The sequence below is a fragment of the Saimiri boliviensis genome, chromosome 6 (assembly GCF_048565385.1).
Source record: "Saimiri boliviensis isolate mSaiBol1 chromosome 6, mSaiBol1.pri, whole genome shotgun sequence".
NCBI lineage: Eukaryota > Metazoa > Chordata > Mammalia > Primates > Cebidae > Saimiri > Saimiri boliviensis.
Genome location: NC_133454.1, coordinates 122,410,599 through 122,428,133, shown reverse-complemented (window position 1 = coordinate 122,428,133; position 17,535 = coordinate 122,410,599). Strand labels below are relative to the sequence as shown.

General features: G+C 53.5%; 1 protein-coding gene across 1 annotated transcript; it reads left to right on the top strand.

Moving 5' to 3' along the window:
• Positions 1 to 1,438: 1,438 nt before the first annotated feature.
• On the top strand, positions 1,439 to 16,359 carry CHRM1 (cholinergic receptor muscarinic 1). The gene is made up of 2 exons (XM_039470781.2): positions 1,439 to 1,525; positions 13,857 to 16,359. Exon 2 carries the CDS (start codon positions 13,935 to 13,937, stop codon positions 15,315 to 15,317), a length of 1,383 nt encoding a protein of 460 aa, XP_039326715.1. The 5' UTR covers positions 1,439 to 1,525; positions 13,857 to 13,934; the 3' UTR covers positions 15,318 to 16,359.
• The last annotated feature ends 1,176 nt before the right edge of the window (positions 16,360 to 17,535 follow it).

The following is a 17,535-nucleotide window of genomic DNA, read 5'->3' as shown; positions in this document are numbered from 1 at the left end:
CATGTGTGCACATGCGTCCTGCTCCAGAACGATAAGGTCACACTTGCGTTTACACAGGCTGCATGGTGACACGAGTACACAGGGACATACACATGCAGGGCACTCAGCTGCACATGGGGCAGGTACCTGGCCCCCTCCTCATCCCTGAGAAGCAGACACCCATATACCCTCACAAGGGGCTGTGCGGAGACCAGTGCTGGATCACAGAGTCCAGCACACGGGCACGTTCGCTCAGCCCCCGGGCGGGTGCGCCAGCCCTCTGGGTCTGTTCCAAGTTGGAGCCTCTCACGTGAGACCCAATGTGTCATTTCCAAACAGAAGGAATCTAGCTCTCTCGCAGCAGGGAGGAAGAGCAGGGTGTGTAGCTGGGTGGGTGGGCGCGTGGGCGTGTGCAGGGGGGAGGGTGTGTGTGCAAGGGAAGCAGGCATGTGAATATAGGGGCATGTGTGTTGGGGCATGGTGCACATGGGTTGGGGGCTCTAAGGTTGGGTGGGGGAAGAAGCCCGAGGAAACAGTGTGCCTTTGTGAGGGTGTGTGTGTGCCGCCGGGTCTGTGCAGTGGGTGTGGGTGTTTGCCTCCCTGTATCCGCCTTCTCTCCCGTCCTGGACTTTTAGCCTTCCTGGGCTCGCCTTCCTCATGTCCTTCCTCCTCCGTCTTGGGGCTCAAACTGGGTGCCCTGGTGGAGGAGGGGAGCACACTCCAGAACCTAGTCCAACCCCAGACGCTGCCTGAGGCTTCCCTCCAGCTCCCCTCCCTTCCTTTTCTCCCTTTCCTCCCTCCCTCTCTTTCCCTTTCTCCCTCCCCCCTAAGGCTGGCGTGCCAGGGGGTGGGACATGCCAATCACTGGCTGTGCCTCTCCCGCTGCCAGCACAGGGCGCAGCTCCCCCCGGGAGCCAGGTGTTTGGGTCCCTGGAGACGCCGCCGGCCCCCAGGGAGGCAGTGGGGCTGAGGACCCTACAGACCCCTCTTCAGCCCCATGGTGAGTACATTTGGGAGAGTTTGGGAGGGGCTGCACTGAGCTGGAGGGTAGGAGGGTCCTGGGGAGTGGGGGAGGGCAGGGACCAGGATGAGATGGAAATAGGGATGGACCCCCAGAGATAGGAGGGGGCCAGGGAGGGGTCTAGAGGGCAAGGGGGCTCTGTAGCATTGCACATTGGCTGCTCAGAACACCCAGCCTCCTGGCTTTGAGTGGATATATCTAATGTTTTTCTGGGCTTCAGCTGGCAGAGGAGATGGAGACCCCCTCAGGAAACTGGACCTGAGGCCCAGAAGGGATGAAACTGCCTGGTAGCAAGCAGAGCCCCCAGCACCCTAGGGACAGAGTGGAAGGGCAAGGGGCCAGGAAGCAGCCCTTGCCACCAGCAGCCTGTGGGAAGTTGACCCCGCTCTTGATGGGGGTCCCAGTCCCAAAACCTCCTCCTCTCCTTTCTCAGGGCACCCTGAAACCCACCATCCCCATCCGCCTTAGCTCCCCCGAGATGGACTGAATCAGGCTGCTGGCCAGACAGAGAAGCTGGAAGTCAAGGTGGGTGTCGGGCCAGAAGCCAGCAGGAGACCAGGCAAAGAGCCCCAGGGCTCTCTGTGGACAAATGGGCATTGGATGGCCACCCTGGCCAGGGAACGTGGCCCTGAAGTGTGCAGGGGCCCAGAGGACCCTCTTTATGTTTCTAGTATGTTGGGCTCCCCCAGGGCGGGTCTCAGTCCTACATCCAGGCAATGCATGGATATCAGTGGGCACCCATGCCAGGTACTCACCCAGTACCCCCACGCTGCACAATGTGGGGAAGGACTAGGGGCCAGGAACTCTGGTTCTTGTAGAGCTGTCAGCTCCTGGGCAGGCCAGCTGGGGAGTGGGTCATCAGCTTTCATAGCTCATTCCACCATCTGCAGCTTAGAGGTTATCAGAGCCAATGAAGAGGGGTTCACCTCTTTGCACAAAACACACCTGCAGCTCCACCCAGATTGATGTTAAGACCCCTGCCCAACTGGCTGGAAGGAGTCGGGTAGTCTCCCACAGCCAGGCAGTCTCCTTGCCAGGGGTATTCAGCTGTTCACCGGGCTGTCTGTCAGATGAGAGTTCTCTGCCCTCTGACCTCAGCCGCCAGGCAAGCTGCAGTCACTATCGCTGCTGAGATATCAAAGGGGAGGAGGTAGGGAAATGGGCTGCAGAAGATGTGAGTCTTGGCTCACAGCTGACAGCTGGCGGTTGGAGTTCTGAGACCTGGATCCTGAAGTGTAATGGGAGTCCGAAGTGTCAAGAAAGGGCTAAACAAAGGTCACGGCAGTCCTAGAAAGGAGCCTTTCCATGGTACAGATGGAGGCACTGAGGCTGAGAAAGGGCCAGGGATATGCTTATGGTCAGAGAAGGGGGCTTGGACCCCTTCTCCGCATCCTTAGCACAACGCTGCACTGCCGCCTCCATGAGCAGGAAGATGGGGTGGGAGAGCAGGGGGTGCAGCCAGCTCTGAGAGGCAGAAGCTTGGGCTCCCAGCAGGCGGGGAGAGGTGGGTGAATTGCGCTGGGTTTCTGCTCTGCTGTGGTGCCATGGTGATGCCTACAGGGATGGAGGAGGGAGGGAGAAAGAAGAAAGGAAATGAGGAGGGGAATACAAGGAGCCAGGAGCAGGGGGCACGCAGATCAGAGGATGAGGGACCCAGCACCTCTGATGCCACACTGGCAGAATAAGGTCTAGGGTCCAGCTGCTCATGCCCAGGCTCTGGCATGGACTGGCCAAAGTCCGGCAACTGCTTAAGATCCATCATGGGGGAGCGAATTTGGCAGTGAGTCCAGGGCTGATGCTCCTCTTCCGGCTAAGCAGTGCGTTTTATGTAGCATTTAACTGATGGCTGCTGCCCTCCACAACGCTAGTTGGCCCTCCCAATGGCAACTGTCGAGCCTAAAGAAACGTGATCAATTCTATTTGTTTCCTCCCTCATTCCCAAAGCCAGGCATCAGGGGTGGAAGTTTCGTGCACCTTAATGGGTCAAAAGCTACCATCAGATAAAAGTTAACCCCAAGGAGAGCTGCCTCGCATGGCTGGCTTCTGGGTTCAGGCCCTAGCAGAAGGGACCAGAGAGGAGGCCTGGCCAGAAGGAGTGCCCTCCTCATTGCATATGTGTGGCCTCAGTCAGGTGCCCAACCCCACAGCCCCTCTGCAGACCTCCCACTTCCCAATATTGTCCCCTCTCCCTAACCAGCACGCTACCAGCTTCCAGGCCCAGAATCACAAGATGGCTCCGCTCCTCCCTCCTAAATCTCTTCCCGGCATCCCCTCATTCTCTCCCTCCCCTTCGGTACTCTCTGGCCAGTGGTAAGTTCAGAAGAGCCTGGCGTTCAGGAATCCTTCTCCCCATTTCTCTTTCCCTGCTGCCTCCAGTGGTTCTCTCCCCTCCCGGTTCCTCTCACAAGCCAGATCCCCAACCCCTGGGGATTGGTCCTGGGCGCTGGCAGTCAGCAGTCTGGCCTGCTGTAATAAAGGCTCTGATCTCATCCCTTAACCCTTAGAGCCCAGGCTAACATTGTCCTCGCCCCGGTGACAAATGCCATGGCACATCCATGTCTGTCCTGCCACCTCACTTAGCTTCCCCGCAGCCGGTCGAGGCAGGTTTCCTTGGTCCCTCTTACAGACAAGGATGCTCTTGGCTGGTTTTCTCCTAAACTCTCCAGCCAGGCAGGGCCTCACTCAGAGGAGCAGGGACCTAGCAGATGAGATGTGGGAGCTCAAGAGAGAAGCAGGGCCTCTGGACCATGCTCTGGAGCTGGTCCTGACCCCCACAGGCTCATCCTCAGGCTCCAGGGTCTGAAGCTGAGTACACACGTGCACATTTATCCCACAGGCTCATCCTCAGGCTCCAGGGTCTGAAGTTGAGTACACACGTGCACATTTATTCCACAGGTATTTATTGAGCAACTACTATGTGCAAGCCCTGGGAGAGAGCATTGAACGAGACAGACATAGCCCCTACCCTACCCTTTAAAGAGCTCCAGTAGACCCACCCTCTTCCCACAGCGCTGTTAACACACGTCACACAGATACACGACAGACACTGCCACACAAGAAGAAGACCAGATTCTGAAAGAAGGACCGATTGCTCATTGTTAACTGATTCAAAGTAAGACTTGGGTGAGCTAGTTGAAGTGGGCAAGGAGGCTAACAAACCCCGCATCCCTCAAAAGCAGGAGTAGGGTTCGAGAGGTTGGTCTCTGACACAGACGCCCTAGATCCAAATCCTGATTGCATCACTGATGAGCTGAAAGGTCCTTCAGGTCTTGAAGCCTCAGGTTAGGCCTTTTGCAAATTGAGGATAACAGGACCTATTTCATAAGGAGTTGTAACAGATAGATGAAGTATAGAATGTCTATGTGTATAATGCTTAGAGCCACGTCTGGTGTATAGTACGCAGTCAGTAAATATCAGTTACTTTACTATTAGTAATTTTTCTTTGCTACTATTTATGTATAAGGAGTATTAGTGATATTATTAAAGGCTTCTTTTTTTTCTTTTTTTTTTCGAGACAGAGTCTCACTCTGTTGCCCAGGCTAGAGTGCTGTGGCCCGGTCTCGGCTCACTGCAACCTCCGCCTCCCAGGTTCAAGCAATTCTTCTGCCTCAGCCTCCGGAGTAGCTAGGATTACAGGCACCTGCCACCACACCCGGCTAATTTTTCGTATTTTTAGTAGAGATGGGGTTTTGCCTTGCTGGCCAGGCTGTTCTCAAACTCCTGGCCTTGTGATCTGCCCACCTCGGCCTCCCAAAGCACAGGGATTATAGGGGTGAGCCACCATGCCCAGCAATATTATCAAAGGCTTCTAACAGCCATCATCAGGAGGCCACAGTCCTGGACAGAGACGCCCTTCCCTGCTTCCTCACTATCCTCCTGACTCCAGGCCAAACACCCTCTGAGGATGAGTTCCTACTCATCTCCACAAAGCTGTGGACCCATCTCTGCCATCCCAGCCTTGCTCAGCAATGCATACACTAAACACTGATCCTAGGAGTTCACGCCACCCCACAGAAGGTCACCAGGTCAGGACGATCACTTACCCAAGGTCACACAGCACAAGAGCTTGAGGCTTAGGCAAAGGCAGTGCCAAAGGCTGCCCCAGGGAGTCTTCCTCCTGCCCACTGCAATCCCCACTGACAAACTCACTGCCTCTGTGAGCCCCAGCCCCCATGGGTGGCTTCACAGGACGTGCCTTAAAATGCAGCTTCAAGCCCCCTTTTCAACCAGATGGCTGCCCTAAGTCCCTCCTTTGTAGAAATTCTAGAGCCGCCACTGAACCCCCAATATTTTTTTTTTTTTGAGACAAAGTTTCCCTCTTGTTTCCCAGGCTGGAGCATCAATGCCCTTATCTCTAATATAAAGATAGAGCCCCCCCATGGGATGTCCACTGAGCCGTCCTGCAGTCAAGGGAAATAATACATATTAAGTGCCTGGCATGCAGGAGTCATTAATTACGGTGGTTAGCAATATGACTATTAAAATGGGAGCTGGCTGGGCATGGTGGCTCATGCCTGTAATCCCAGTACTTTGGGAGGCTGAGGTGGGCAGATCACGAGGTCAGGAGTTCAAGACCACCCTGACCAACATGGTGAAACCCCATCTCTACTAAAAATACAAAAATTAGCTGGGCATGGTGGCACACTCCTGTAATCCCAGCTACTCATGAGGCTGAGGCAGGAGAATCACTTGAACCCATGAGGCAAAGTTTGCAGTGAGCTGAGATAGTGCCACTGCACTCCAGCCTGGGGACAGAGCAAGACTCCATCTAAGAAAAAAAAAAAATGGGAGACTTGGAAGGGATTTCCAGACATCAAGGCAAGAGACCGCTGGCTTCCTCACCTCTAAGGACCCTCTAGGAGAGGTCCTCACCTCCAAGGACACCTTGAGTTACTTCTCACAAGCACCCCTGTTTGCTCATCGTTAACTTATTCAAAGTAGGACTTGGGTGAGCTAGTTGAAGGACTTGAAATCCCTTCTAAGTCTCCCATTTTTTTTTTTCTTAGATGGAGTCTTGCTCTGTCCCCAGGCTGGAGTGCAGTGGCACTATCTCAGCTCACTGCAAACTTCACCTCCTGGGTTCAAGTGATTCTCCTGCCTCAGCCTCATGAGTAGCTGGGATTATAGGAGTGTGCCACCACGCCCAGCTAATTTTTGTATTTTTAGTAGAGACGGGGTTTCATTAAAAAATGAAAGCGTTTTTTTTTTTGTTTGTTTTTGTTTTTGAGACGGAGTTTCGCTCTTGTTACCCAGGCTGGAGTACAATGGCACGATCTCAGCTCACCGCAACCTCCGCCTCCTGGGTTCAGGCAATTCTCCTGCCTCAGCCTCCTGAGTAGCTGGGATTACAGGCACGTGCCCCATGCCCAGCTAATTTTTTGTATTTTTAGTAGAGACGGGGTTTCACCTTGTTGACCAGGATGGTCTCCATCTCTTGACCTCGTGATCCACCCGCCTCGGCCTCCCAAAGTGCTGGGATTACAGGTTTGAGCCACCACGCTCGGCCTGCAAGCATTTTTTAATTCACCAAAGTTAGAGCTAGCCTTGTGATGGGCACCACGTTCCCACCCTGAGTTGATGTCATTTCCAGCCCCAAGTGAGAAAATGTAAGTGAGCCTTCAGCCTTGCTTGCCTCAGGGACTTGGGTTCTTTCTGCTCAGCGCCTCGAGCTGTTGGTTTTGGGACTCCGTAAAATCTCCCAGACACCAGGCTTGTCCAACTCCTCCATTACAGATGAGCAAACTGGGAACCAGAGTAAGGGCGTGCCTGGGGTCTGGAGGGGAAGGGGCATGGTAGGAAGAGGCTGGGCATTGGATCAGGAGAAGGAGTGGAGAGTAACAACAGGGCTGGGTGCAGTGGCTCGTGCCCATAATCCCAGCACTTTGAGAGGCCGAAATGGGTGGATCACCTGGAGTCAGGAATTTGAGACCGATCTGGCCAACATGGTAAAACCCTGTCTCTCCTAAAAATTCAAAAATTAGCTGAGTGTGGTGGCAGGAGCCTATAATCCCAGCTCCTCAGGAGGCTGAGTCAGGAGGACCGCTTGACCCGGGAGACAGAGGTTCCAGTGAGCTGAGATCACACCATTGCACTCCAACCTGGGCGACAGAACAAGACTTCATCTCAAAAAAACAAACAAACAAAAAAAAACAGAGTAACAACAAGCCTTTAACTCTTTAACTGATTCAGGGCCAGGCACTCTGAACAGCATCATCCCCATCAGCTGCGGATGAAGGCAATAGGGGAATGAAAGGTTGACTGGCTGCTGACCGCACAGCTAGGAAGGGTCAGCGTCAAGCTTCAAATCCAAAACTGGGAACTACAAAACCAGGACTAGGGTGAATAAAAATACTCACCAATCAAGAGAAACAATATCATAATAATATTTTTTAAGATCAAATAGCAAATTCCAGCCCACAGGCTGGCTGCCTGTTTTTGTAAATAAAGTTTTATTGGAACCAGGGCCAGGATTAGGGTGAGGTGAGTGAGAAAGGGCTGTGCAAGTGCAGGGTGAACCCTGTCGTTAATATGTTGTTCATCTTGGATTTTTTTTTTTTGCATTAACTTCCATTTTTGTTTTTGTTTTTGTTTTTTTTTTTTTTTTTTTTTTTTGAGACGGAGTTTCGCCCTTGTTACCCAGGCTGGAGTGCAATGGCGCGATCTCGGCTCACCGCAACCTCCGCCTCCTGGGCTCAGGCAATTCTCCTGCCTCAGCCTCCTGAGTAGCTGGGATTACAGGCACGTGCCACCATGCCCAGCTAATTTTTTGCACTTTTAGAAGAGACGGGGTTTCACCATGTTGACCAGGATGGTCTCGATCTCTCGACCTCGTGATCCACCCGCCTCGGCCTCCCAAAGTGCTGGGATTACAGGCTTGAGCCACCGCGCCCGGCCATTTTTGTAAATATTACATTAAAATATTTTCTTGATTACTAAGTTTTGGGACACCTGTTACATTTTGCATTGGAGGCAAATGCCTAATTCACCTAGCCTGCTGAGAGGTATAAGGAGTGAAGTTTTTGTTCTTTGGGTTTGTTTTTTTTTGTTGTTGTTTTGTTTTTTTTTGTTTGTTTGTTTGTTTTTTTGAGACAGGGTCTCACTCTGTCACCCAAGCTGGAGTACAGTGGCATGATCTCGGCTCACTGCAACTTCTACCTCCTGGGCTCAAGTGATCCTCCTGCCTCAGCCTCCCAAGTAGCTGGCACCACAAGCGCTCACCACCACGCTCGGTTGATTTTTGTATTTTTAGTAGAGACAGGGTTTTGCCAAGTTGCGGAGACTGATCTCGAACTCCTGAACTCAAGTGATCCATCTGCCTCAACCTCCCAAAGTGCTAGGATTATAGGTGTGAGCCACCACACCATACCTAAGAAGTCAAGCTTTAAAGGCTGTGCCACGCCCAGGCAGATGAAAGGCCCCTACAGCAGGGTAGGGTGCAGCCTCTTCGGCTAGCGAGCTCCTCTTGTCTAACTCAGCCTTTGCAGGTCTTTGCCCAGGGTTCAGGGCTACAGAGCTGATCCAAACTACCAGGAAGGTACGGCATGGGAAGAAGTACCCAATCTAGGAGCCTGGAGACCTTGGACTAGACAATACCTTTTTTTTTTTTTTTTTTTTTTTTTTTTTGAGACAAGTCTTGCTCTGTCACCCAGGCTGGAGTGCAGTGGTACGATCTCAGCTCACTGCAACCTTCGACTCCAAGGTTCAAGCGATTCTCCTGCCTCAGCCTCCCAAGTAGCTGAGATTACAGGCATGCACCCACACCCACCTGATTTTTGTATTTTTAGTAAAGACGGGGTCTCAGCATGTTGGCCAGGATGGTCTCAATCTCCTGACCTCGTGCTCCGATCGCCTCGGCCTCCCAAAGTGATGGGATGACAGGTCTGAGTGAGCCACGGTGCCCGGCCCACAGCGCCTTCTACCCCCTTTTCTCTGTGCCTCAGCTGCTCCCTGTGCACAGTGGGCATTAAAGAGCACTGAGTTCAGAAGATGACAGTGACAAGAATTGGACAAATTCTCAAATTCTCAAGGGTAGTGTCTACCAGTGGCCTTACTGGGAAAAGTCCCAGCCTAATCCCACCCTCCAGCCTAGTGGCTGACTTTAAGGGGAGGGGTATAGCAAAACTCAGTGATCAAGACAAATCATATTTTAATGTAACATTTTTAGAATTCAAATTAGCAAACTATGACCCCCAGGCTGGCTTCGGCTTCTGTACATGAAGCTTCATTGGAACAAACCACTTGGGTTCAAATCCTAGTTCCTACCTTCCTTTCATGATCTCAAGCAAATTCTCTTGCTTTTCTCAGCCTCGGCTTCCTTGTCCATGAGATGGAGAGGACAGCAATTCCTTGACCACAGGCTCCTGTTAAGATTAAATGAGATTGCCGGGCACTGTGGCTCATGCCTGTAATCCCAGCTCTTAGGGAGGCAGAGGCTGGAGGATAGCTTGAGCCCAGGAGTTCGAGACCTGCCTGGGCAATATAGCGAGACCCCATTCTCCACAAAAAGGAAAAAAACAAGAAGACCAAAAAAAAAAAGCGTAAAAAGATTAAATGAGATTATGCATATCAACCCTTTGGCAGCAACTGGGACTCAGGAGCACTTTTTAAAAAAATAATGGCGGCCGGGCACGGTGGCTCACGCCTGTAACCCCAGCACTTTGGGAGGCCGAGGCGGGTGGATCACGAGGTCAAGAGATCGAGACCATCCTGATCAACATGGTGAAACTCCGTCTCTACTAAAAATACAAAGAATTAGCTGGGCATGGTGGCACGTGCCTGTAATCCCAGCTACTCAGGAGGCTGAGGCAGGAGAATTGCCTGAACCCAGGAGGCGGAGGTTGCGGTGAGCCGAGATCACGCCATTGCACTCCAGCCTGGGTAACAAGAGCGAAACTCCATCTCTAAATAAATAAATAAATAAATAAATAAAATAATGGCAATGAGCATTATTACTACTAGTTGCTATTGTCATAGTATCAGAGATTTTAATCCAAGTAGACATTCTAGGCAGCCTAGCACCCTCATTGCTACACATCCTGAGAGTTAAAGGGCACCCTATGTGCCAGGGGCCATTCTAAGCACTTCACATGCATCAGTTCATTTAACCTCTTGTTTCTGGGGCCCAGGAACAGAGCCAGGAGAGGGAGGGGAGGCGGGAGAGGGAGGGAGGGAAGCCTCCCTCTGGGTCTGGGTCCAGACTCCTACTGAGCTCATCACCTGAAAAGAGGTGATGGTCTTGCTAATGGGTATTATTCCATTTTTCTTTTCTTTTTTTTTTTTTCTTTTTTGAGACGCAGTTTAACTCTTGTTGCCCAAGCTGGCATGCAATGGTGCTATCTCAGCTCACTGAAACCTCCGCCTCCTGAGTTCAAGCACTTCTCCGTCAGCTTCCCCATTAGCTGGGATTACAGCACACACCACCACACCCTTTTTTTTTGAGATGGAGTTTTGCTTTTGTTGCCCAGGCCGGAGTGCAATGGTGCGATCTTGGCTCACAGCAACCTCCGCCTCCCGGGTTCAAGCAGTTCTCCTGCCTCAGCCTCCCAAGTAGCTGGGATTACGGGCACACGCCACCACACCCGGCTAATTTTCGTAATTTTAGTAGAGATGGGATTTCTCCATGTTGGTCAGGATGGTCCTGAACTCCTGACCTTGTGATCCACCCACCTCAGCCTCCCAAAGTGCTGGGATTACAGGCGATAGCCACTGCGCCCAAGCTGATGTTTTGTATTTTTAGTAGAAACGGGGTTTCACCATGTTAGCCAGGCTGGTCTCAAACTCTGGATCTCAGGTGATCCATCCGCCTCAGCCTCCCAAAGCACTGAGATTACAGGCATGAGCCACTGCGCCCAGCCTATCCCATTTTTCAGTTGAGGAAACCTAGGCATATAGAAGTTACATCACTAGCAATCATCACACACCCAGTGAACAGGGTGTCCTGGATTCAAATCCAGACCGTCTGGCTCCGGAGTCCAGGTGGCACATGCCCCCTCATGTGCAAACTGTCCCAGACACACAAGCACGCACTGCCAGCCACAGTCCTTGCTCATTTTGTCCCCCACGGAACTCGCCACACTGAAAGTGACTTGCACACAATGAGGGTTCATGGCAAGCTGTGGAGATGCCCTCAGCCATAACCACCCAGGCCTCCTATCACAGCAGTCTGTCACAGGCCAGGTGCCCAAGGAACACCAGGGCTCTGTGGGCCCCTGCCTGACACCTCTCCCTTGGAATTTTCCCGACAATATAGCCCCTGAAGGCCACAGCTGAGGGTCAGGGGACCCTCAATCTCTTCAATGGACAGATGGACACCTGAGGCCCAGGACAGGAAGGGACCCACCAAATCCCATGGCAGCAAGCCATGGAGCAGCAAGCCGTAGGCAAGCCTCTGGCTGAGCTGCCTGGACCCTCACCACCCTCACCCTTGCATCTGGCTTCACTGTGGCTGTGGGGGCCTCCTGCCCAGCCAGCAGGTTAGTTTGCGAAGGGCCCTGACCTTTCTCTTTACCCAGCCCTACTGCCTGGATCAGATTCCAGATCCAAGAAAAGTCTGGAGGATCTTCCCATTCCCTTTGCTTTCCCCCCACTCAGCTAGGGCCCAGGAACAGAGCCGGGAGAGGGAGGGAAGCCTCCCACGCCCCATATGGGTCCAGATCCCCATTGAGCTGGGAGCTGAGGCTCTCATCCCTGCTTCCTGCTTTTGCCCCAGACCTTCTTACCACCAAGTGAGTGTCTGAGTCCAGCATGACTTTCCCTGCTGCCCTTATAGATGATTCAATTCAGCGCCAAATACCACCCCCTACACACATATGTAAACCCACATGCATAGAAAAATGTGCATTAAAAATACACACATGCACATATCCCAGGGCCCTCTGTTCCCATCTCTTTCTGGTATTTTGTTTGTTTGTTTTTTGAGAGGGAGGCTCGCTCTGTCACCCAGGCTGTGGTGCGATCTCAGCTCACTGCAACCTCCTCCTCCCAGGTTCAAATGATTCTCCTGCCTCAGCCTCCCAAGAGTAACTAGGACTACAGGCAAGCGCCACCACGCCAGGCTGATTTTTTGTATTTTTAGCCGAGACAGGGTTTCACCATGTTGGCGAGGCTGGTCTCGAACTCCTGACCTCATGATCTGCCCGCCTCAGCCTCCCAAAGTGCTGGGATTACAGGCGTAAGCCACGGCGCCCAGCCCTCTTTCTGTTGATCTTCTCGGGAGCTCCCCTTTCTTCCCATCTCTCCTTCTTAGAAGAATCCCACTGGAGCACCACATATCCAAGGAGAGTGAGAATGGGTTCCTTTCTTTTTTTTCCTCTTTTAGGACACGTTTCTGTTCTTGCAAGTTCTTATCTCTGTTCTTGTGGGTTCTTTTCATACTTACTGTGGCACTGTGGTCAAGCCTTGCAGCTGCTCAGAGCCACAGCCGCCTCACAGTAAGGTGGGCATAATAAGAGACCTTCCTCCTAGAGATGTAGATGGTGAAATTAGGTCATTCGTTTAGGTGTTTAGCACTGTGTCTGGCACGCAGTGGCTACTCAGTGAGAGCTTTAATAAAGTTGAGTGAAATGCTTCGAGAATTTGGCAGGACTGTGTACAAAGTGAGTCTCCCAACTCCTGCCACCCGAGTTATGTAAGGCAAGAATTTGTAGTAATTTCCCAGTGAGAAAATTGAGGCCCAGAGTCTGAATGGTAAAACTAGAATGAAGATTCCAGTCCCTGGATCCCAAAGCCACTCCATGCTGCTGGCAAATCCACTGATGGCTGGGAACGTGCATGATAAATGAGCGTCTCTGAGTGAGCACCAGTTAGGGAGGGCGACACTATCTGGTCTGAAGCTCTGCAAGTTTAGGAATTATATCCCTAGCATCTTCCAATAAGGGAGATTAGACATGTTGGCCAGGCATGGTGGTTCACACCTGTAATCCCAGCACTTTGGGAGGCCGAGGCGAGCGGATCACCTGAGATTGGGAGTTCAAGACCAACCTGACCAACATGGAGAAACCTCATCTCTACTTAAAAAAATATATATATATATATAAAATTAGTCAGGCATGGTGGCAGGCACCTATAATCCTAGGTACCCCGGAGGCTGAGGCAGGAGAATCGCTTGAACCCGGGAGGTGGAGGTTGTGGTGAGCCAAGATCATGCCCTTGCACTCCAGCCTGGGCAACAAGAGCAAGACTGTCTCAAAAAAAAAAAAGAAGGCTGGGCGCGGTGGCTCACGCCTGTAATCTCAGCACTTTGGAAGGCCAAGGGGGGTGGATCATGAGGTCAAGAGATCGATACCATCCTGATCAACATGGTGAAACCCCGTCTCTACTAAAAATACAAAAAATTAGCTGGGCATGGTGGCGCGTGCCTATAATCCCAGCTACTCAGGAGGCTGAGGCAGGAGAATTGCCTGAACCCAGGAAGCGGAGGTTGCGGTGAGCTGAGACTGCGCCATTGCACTCCAGCCTGGGTAACAAGAGCAAAAAACTCCAGCTCAAAAAAAAAAAAAAGGAAAAAAAAGAAATGTCGGCCAGGCGCGGTGGCTCAAGCCTGTAATCCCAGCACTTTGGGAGGCCGAGGCGGGTGGATCACGAGGTCAAGAGATCGAGACCATCCTGGTCAACATGATGAAACCCCATCTCTACTAAAAATACAAAAAATTAGCTGGGCGTGGTGGCGCGTGCCTGTAATCCCAGCTACTCGGGAGGCTGAGGCAGGAGAATTGCCTGAACCCAGGAGGCGGAGGTTGCGGTGAGCCGAGATCATGCCATTGCACTCCAGCCTGGGTAACAAGAGCGAAATCTCGTCTCAAAAAAGAAAAAAAAAATGTCCAGTGGCCCAACCAAAGCCCATGTCCTCTCTTTTCAGGTGATGACTTTCCTCTGAGGAAGCCCTGCAGCCTGCCTGGAGGAAGGGGCTCCCCAACCCCAGCCCCACCTAGCCACCATGAACACCTCAGCCCCACCTGCTGTCAGCCCCAATATCACCGTCCTGGCACCAGGAAAGGGTCCCTGGCAAGTGGCCTTCATTGGGATCACCACGGGCCTCCTGTCACTGGCCACCGTGACAGGCAACCTGCTGGTACTCATCTCCTTCAAGGTCAACACGGAGCTCAAGACAGTCAATAACTACTTCCTGCTGAGCCTGGCCTGCGCTGACCTCATCATCGGTACCTTCTCCATGAACCTCTACACCACATACCTGCTCATGGGCCACTGGGCTCTGGGCACGCTAGCTTGTGACCTCTGGCTGGCCCTGGACTATGTGGCCAGCAACGCCTCCGTGATGAATCTGCTGCTCATCAGCTTTGACCGCTACTTCTCCGTGACTCGGCCCCTGAGCTACCGCGCCAAGCGCACACCCCGCCGGGCAGCTCTGATGATCGGCCTGGCCTGGCTGGTTTCCTTTGTCCTCTGGGCCCCAGCCATCCTCTTCTGGCAGTACCTGGTCGGGGAGCGGACAGTGACGGCGGGGCAGTGCTACATCCAGTTCCTCTCCCAGCCCATCATCACCTTTGGCACAGCCATGGCCGCCTTCTACCTCCCGGTCACGGTCATGTGCACGCTCTACTGGCGCATCTACCGGGAGACAGAGAACCGAGCACGGGAGCTGGCAGCCCTTCAGGGCTCTGAGACGCCAGGCAAAGGGGGTGGCAGCAGCAGCAGCTCAGAGAGGTCTCAGCCAGGGGCCGAGGGCTCCCCAGAGACTCCTCCAGGCCGCTGCTGTCGCTGCTGCAGGGCCCCCAGGCTGCTGCAGGCCTACAGCTGGAAGGAGGAAGAGGAAGAGGATGAAGGCTCCATGGAGTCCCTCACATCCTCAGAGGGAGAGGAGCCTGGCTCCGAAGTGGTGATCAAGATGCCCATGGTGGACCCCGAGGCGCAGGCCCCCACCAAGCAGCCCCCACGGAGCTCCCCAAATACAGTCAAGAGGCCGACCAAGAAAGGGCGCGATCGAGCCGGCAAGGGCCAGAAGCCCCGAGGGAAGGAGCAGCTGGCCAAGCGGAAGACCTTCTCGCTGGTCAAGGAGAAGAAGGCGGCTCGGACCCTGAGTGCCATCCTCCTGGCTTTCATCCTCACCTGGACGCCGTACAACATCATGGTGCTGGTGTCCACCTTCTGCAAGGACTGTGTTCCTGAGACCCTGTGGGAGCTGGGCTACTGGCTGTGCTACGTCAACAGCACCATCAACCCCATGTGCTACGCACTCTGCAACAAAGCCTTCCGGGACACCTTTCGCCTGCTGCTGCTTTGCCGCTGGGACAAGAGACGCTGGCGCAAGATCCCCAAGCGCCCTGGCTCCGTGCACCGCACCCCCTCCCGCCAATGCTGATGGTCCCTCTCCTGCATCGCTCCACCCCAGTCCCCGGGAGAGGCCGGAGGGAAGCGGGCAGGGGCTGCATCCTCAGCCCCAGAGCCCCGCGCAGGCCTCACCTGGCCTCCCAAGCCCCTGGGTCACCTTGCTGGGCAACCCAGAGGGACCCTGCCAACTTTCCAGACTTTGCTATTCCCAGGCAGGGAGGGAAACCTGGGGAACTGGTTTTTCTGTTCCCTGCTGGGTGGGAATGGGCTCTTCACCAGGAAGAAGGCCCGGGAGGAGGATCCGGGCTTTGGACTCCTTGTTTGCCTTTAGGCAGGAAGTCAGGAGCCAGCAGGGCGGGCCAGGAGAAAGAGGGCTTAACCTTACAGTATTCCTTGGCCCAGGGGCGGCCCGCATTGCGGGGTGAGATGGCGCCCCCTGGGGGACACAGCCGGGAACTGAACGGACCACTGGGAGAAAAGCTTGACTACAGGGAGCTGGGGAGCCCGGATGGGGGAATCCCCTCGCTTCATAGGCAGAGCCCGCCCAGCTGGGCCCTAGGCATACGTTCCAGGATTGTCCAGACCCCCTACAGATGTCCCCAGAGGGTCCCTAGGTGGGTCACCTCCAAGGCAAATGTCCAAGCATCAGCAGGATGACACTGGAAGGGACCAGCTTGGCTAGTCACACATCAAGTCCCAAGGCAGCAGGACCAGGAGCCGGGTGTCCTGACCGTCCTACGATATCATTTCCCTGGGAGTGGGAGTCAAGTGTGCCTGCTGTCCATACCCCTGCCCCAGAGAAGCCTCAGTCCCTCCCTCCTGGCTCACAGCCGCCACCTGGACAGACCTGCTCCCTGCAGACCTAGCCAGGCCTCCCGCATGCTGCCTGCTCTGGCCCTGCCCCACACAGGCCTGGCCCAGCCAGCAGGTTCTCTCCAGTGAGCTCCCCAATCCAACCCATGCATGGCCTCCCAGCCACCCGGATCTCCAGGCCCAGCCTGGCCCCAAATGTTCTTTCCTTTCATCCTCAGCAAGTGCTGAGTCTGTGAATAAAGCCACATAAGCAGCGGGCACTAAGGGGCCTTCCTCCCTGTGTTGGCTCAAGGCCTTGGTCTCAGGCCAGGGCTGGATGGGGCAGGGAGGGCCCAAGTACTTTGGAATGTGGGCTGTGGCCCTGAAAATGGTTCCAGGAGGGACAGCATTGCATGGTTGGATCTACCAAAGCGCGGGGACCCCAGCACCATGGAGTCCCTGGCTCAGGTGAGTGGGGCTATAAAAGGCAGAGCTGGCCTCTGGAAGTGAGGCAGCTGGGTGAAATCAACCACCTCTGCCTGCACCCCTGCATATTCTCTATTGGCCCTGCCATACCCAGGGAGAACAGAACTCTTCCAAACCCTCACTTTATGCATGAGGAGGTAAGGCCCAGAGATCCAGGAGGATTGTTCAGGGTTACCCCACAAAGCAACACCCAGACTTGCAGGTAATTTGTAGCCTCCTGACTTCTGGATTGTGCAGATGAGAGGCCTAAAGCATTTAGGCCAAAACACTCCCTCAGGATGACCCAGGTCAGGTTATAAATCACTTCATTGGTGAAGGGTCCCCAAAGCCTAATGCAAAGGAATTCTAGAGAGGTTAATCCCGTAGCCTGGAACAGTAGTTTCCAAGACCATCATTGGATTCAGCGATTTGCTAGAATGATGCACAGAACTCAGCAAAGCCACTACACTCACAGTTTATTACAGGGAAAGAATGCAGAGCACAAAACAGCAACAGCAAAAGGTGCATTGAGCAGAGTCCAGGAGAGGCCAGATACACACCTGCAGCCCTCCTCCTCCAGTGGAGTCATGTAGACAGCACCCATCTTCCAGGCAACGATGTCTGACAACATAAATGAAGTTCTGCCAAGGCCGAATAAGACAGCTCCCCAGAGCTTCGGTGTCCAGTGTTCCTACTGGAAGCTGGTCACGTAAACATGGCTGACCACCCACATGGCTGACCATACTTACTTAGTCTCCAGCTCTTCTAGAAGTCAGACTGATACCATGAGGCCCAAGGCCTCCCCCATAAATCCCACTGTTGGCATAGACTCTCTAGGGTGGCCCAGGGCCCAGAGGAAAGTAAAACACTTCAGGCAGGCTATTCCAAGGGTGTAGTGTTACCTTCCAGGAGCCAGGCAAGGCTGAACTTTTCTTTGAAATGTGCAAATGTGCAGGGTTCGGATAATACAGACCTGCTGACTGAATCTTTCA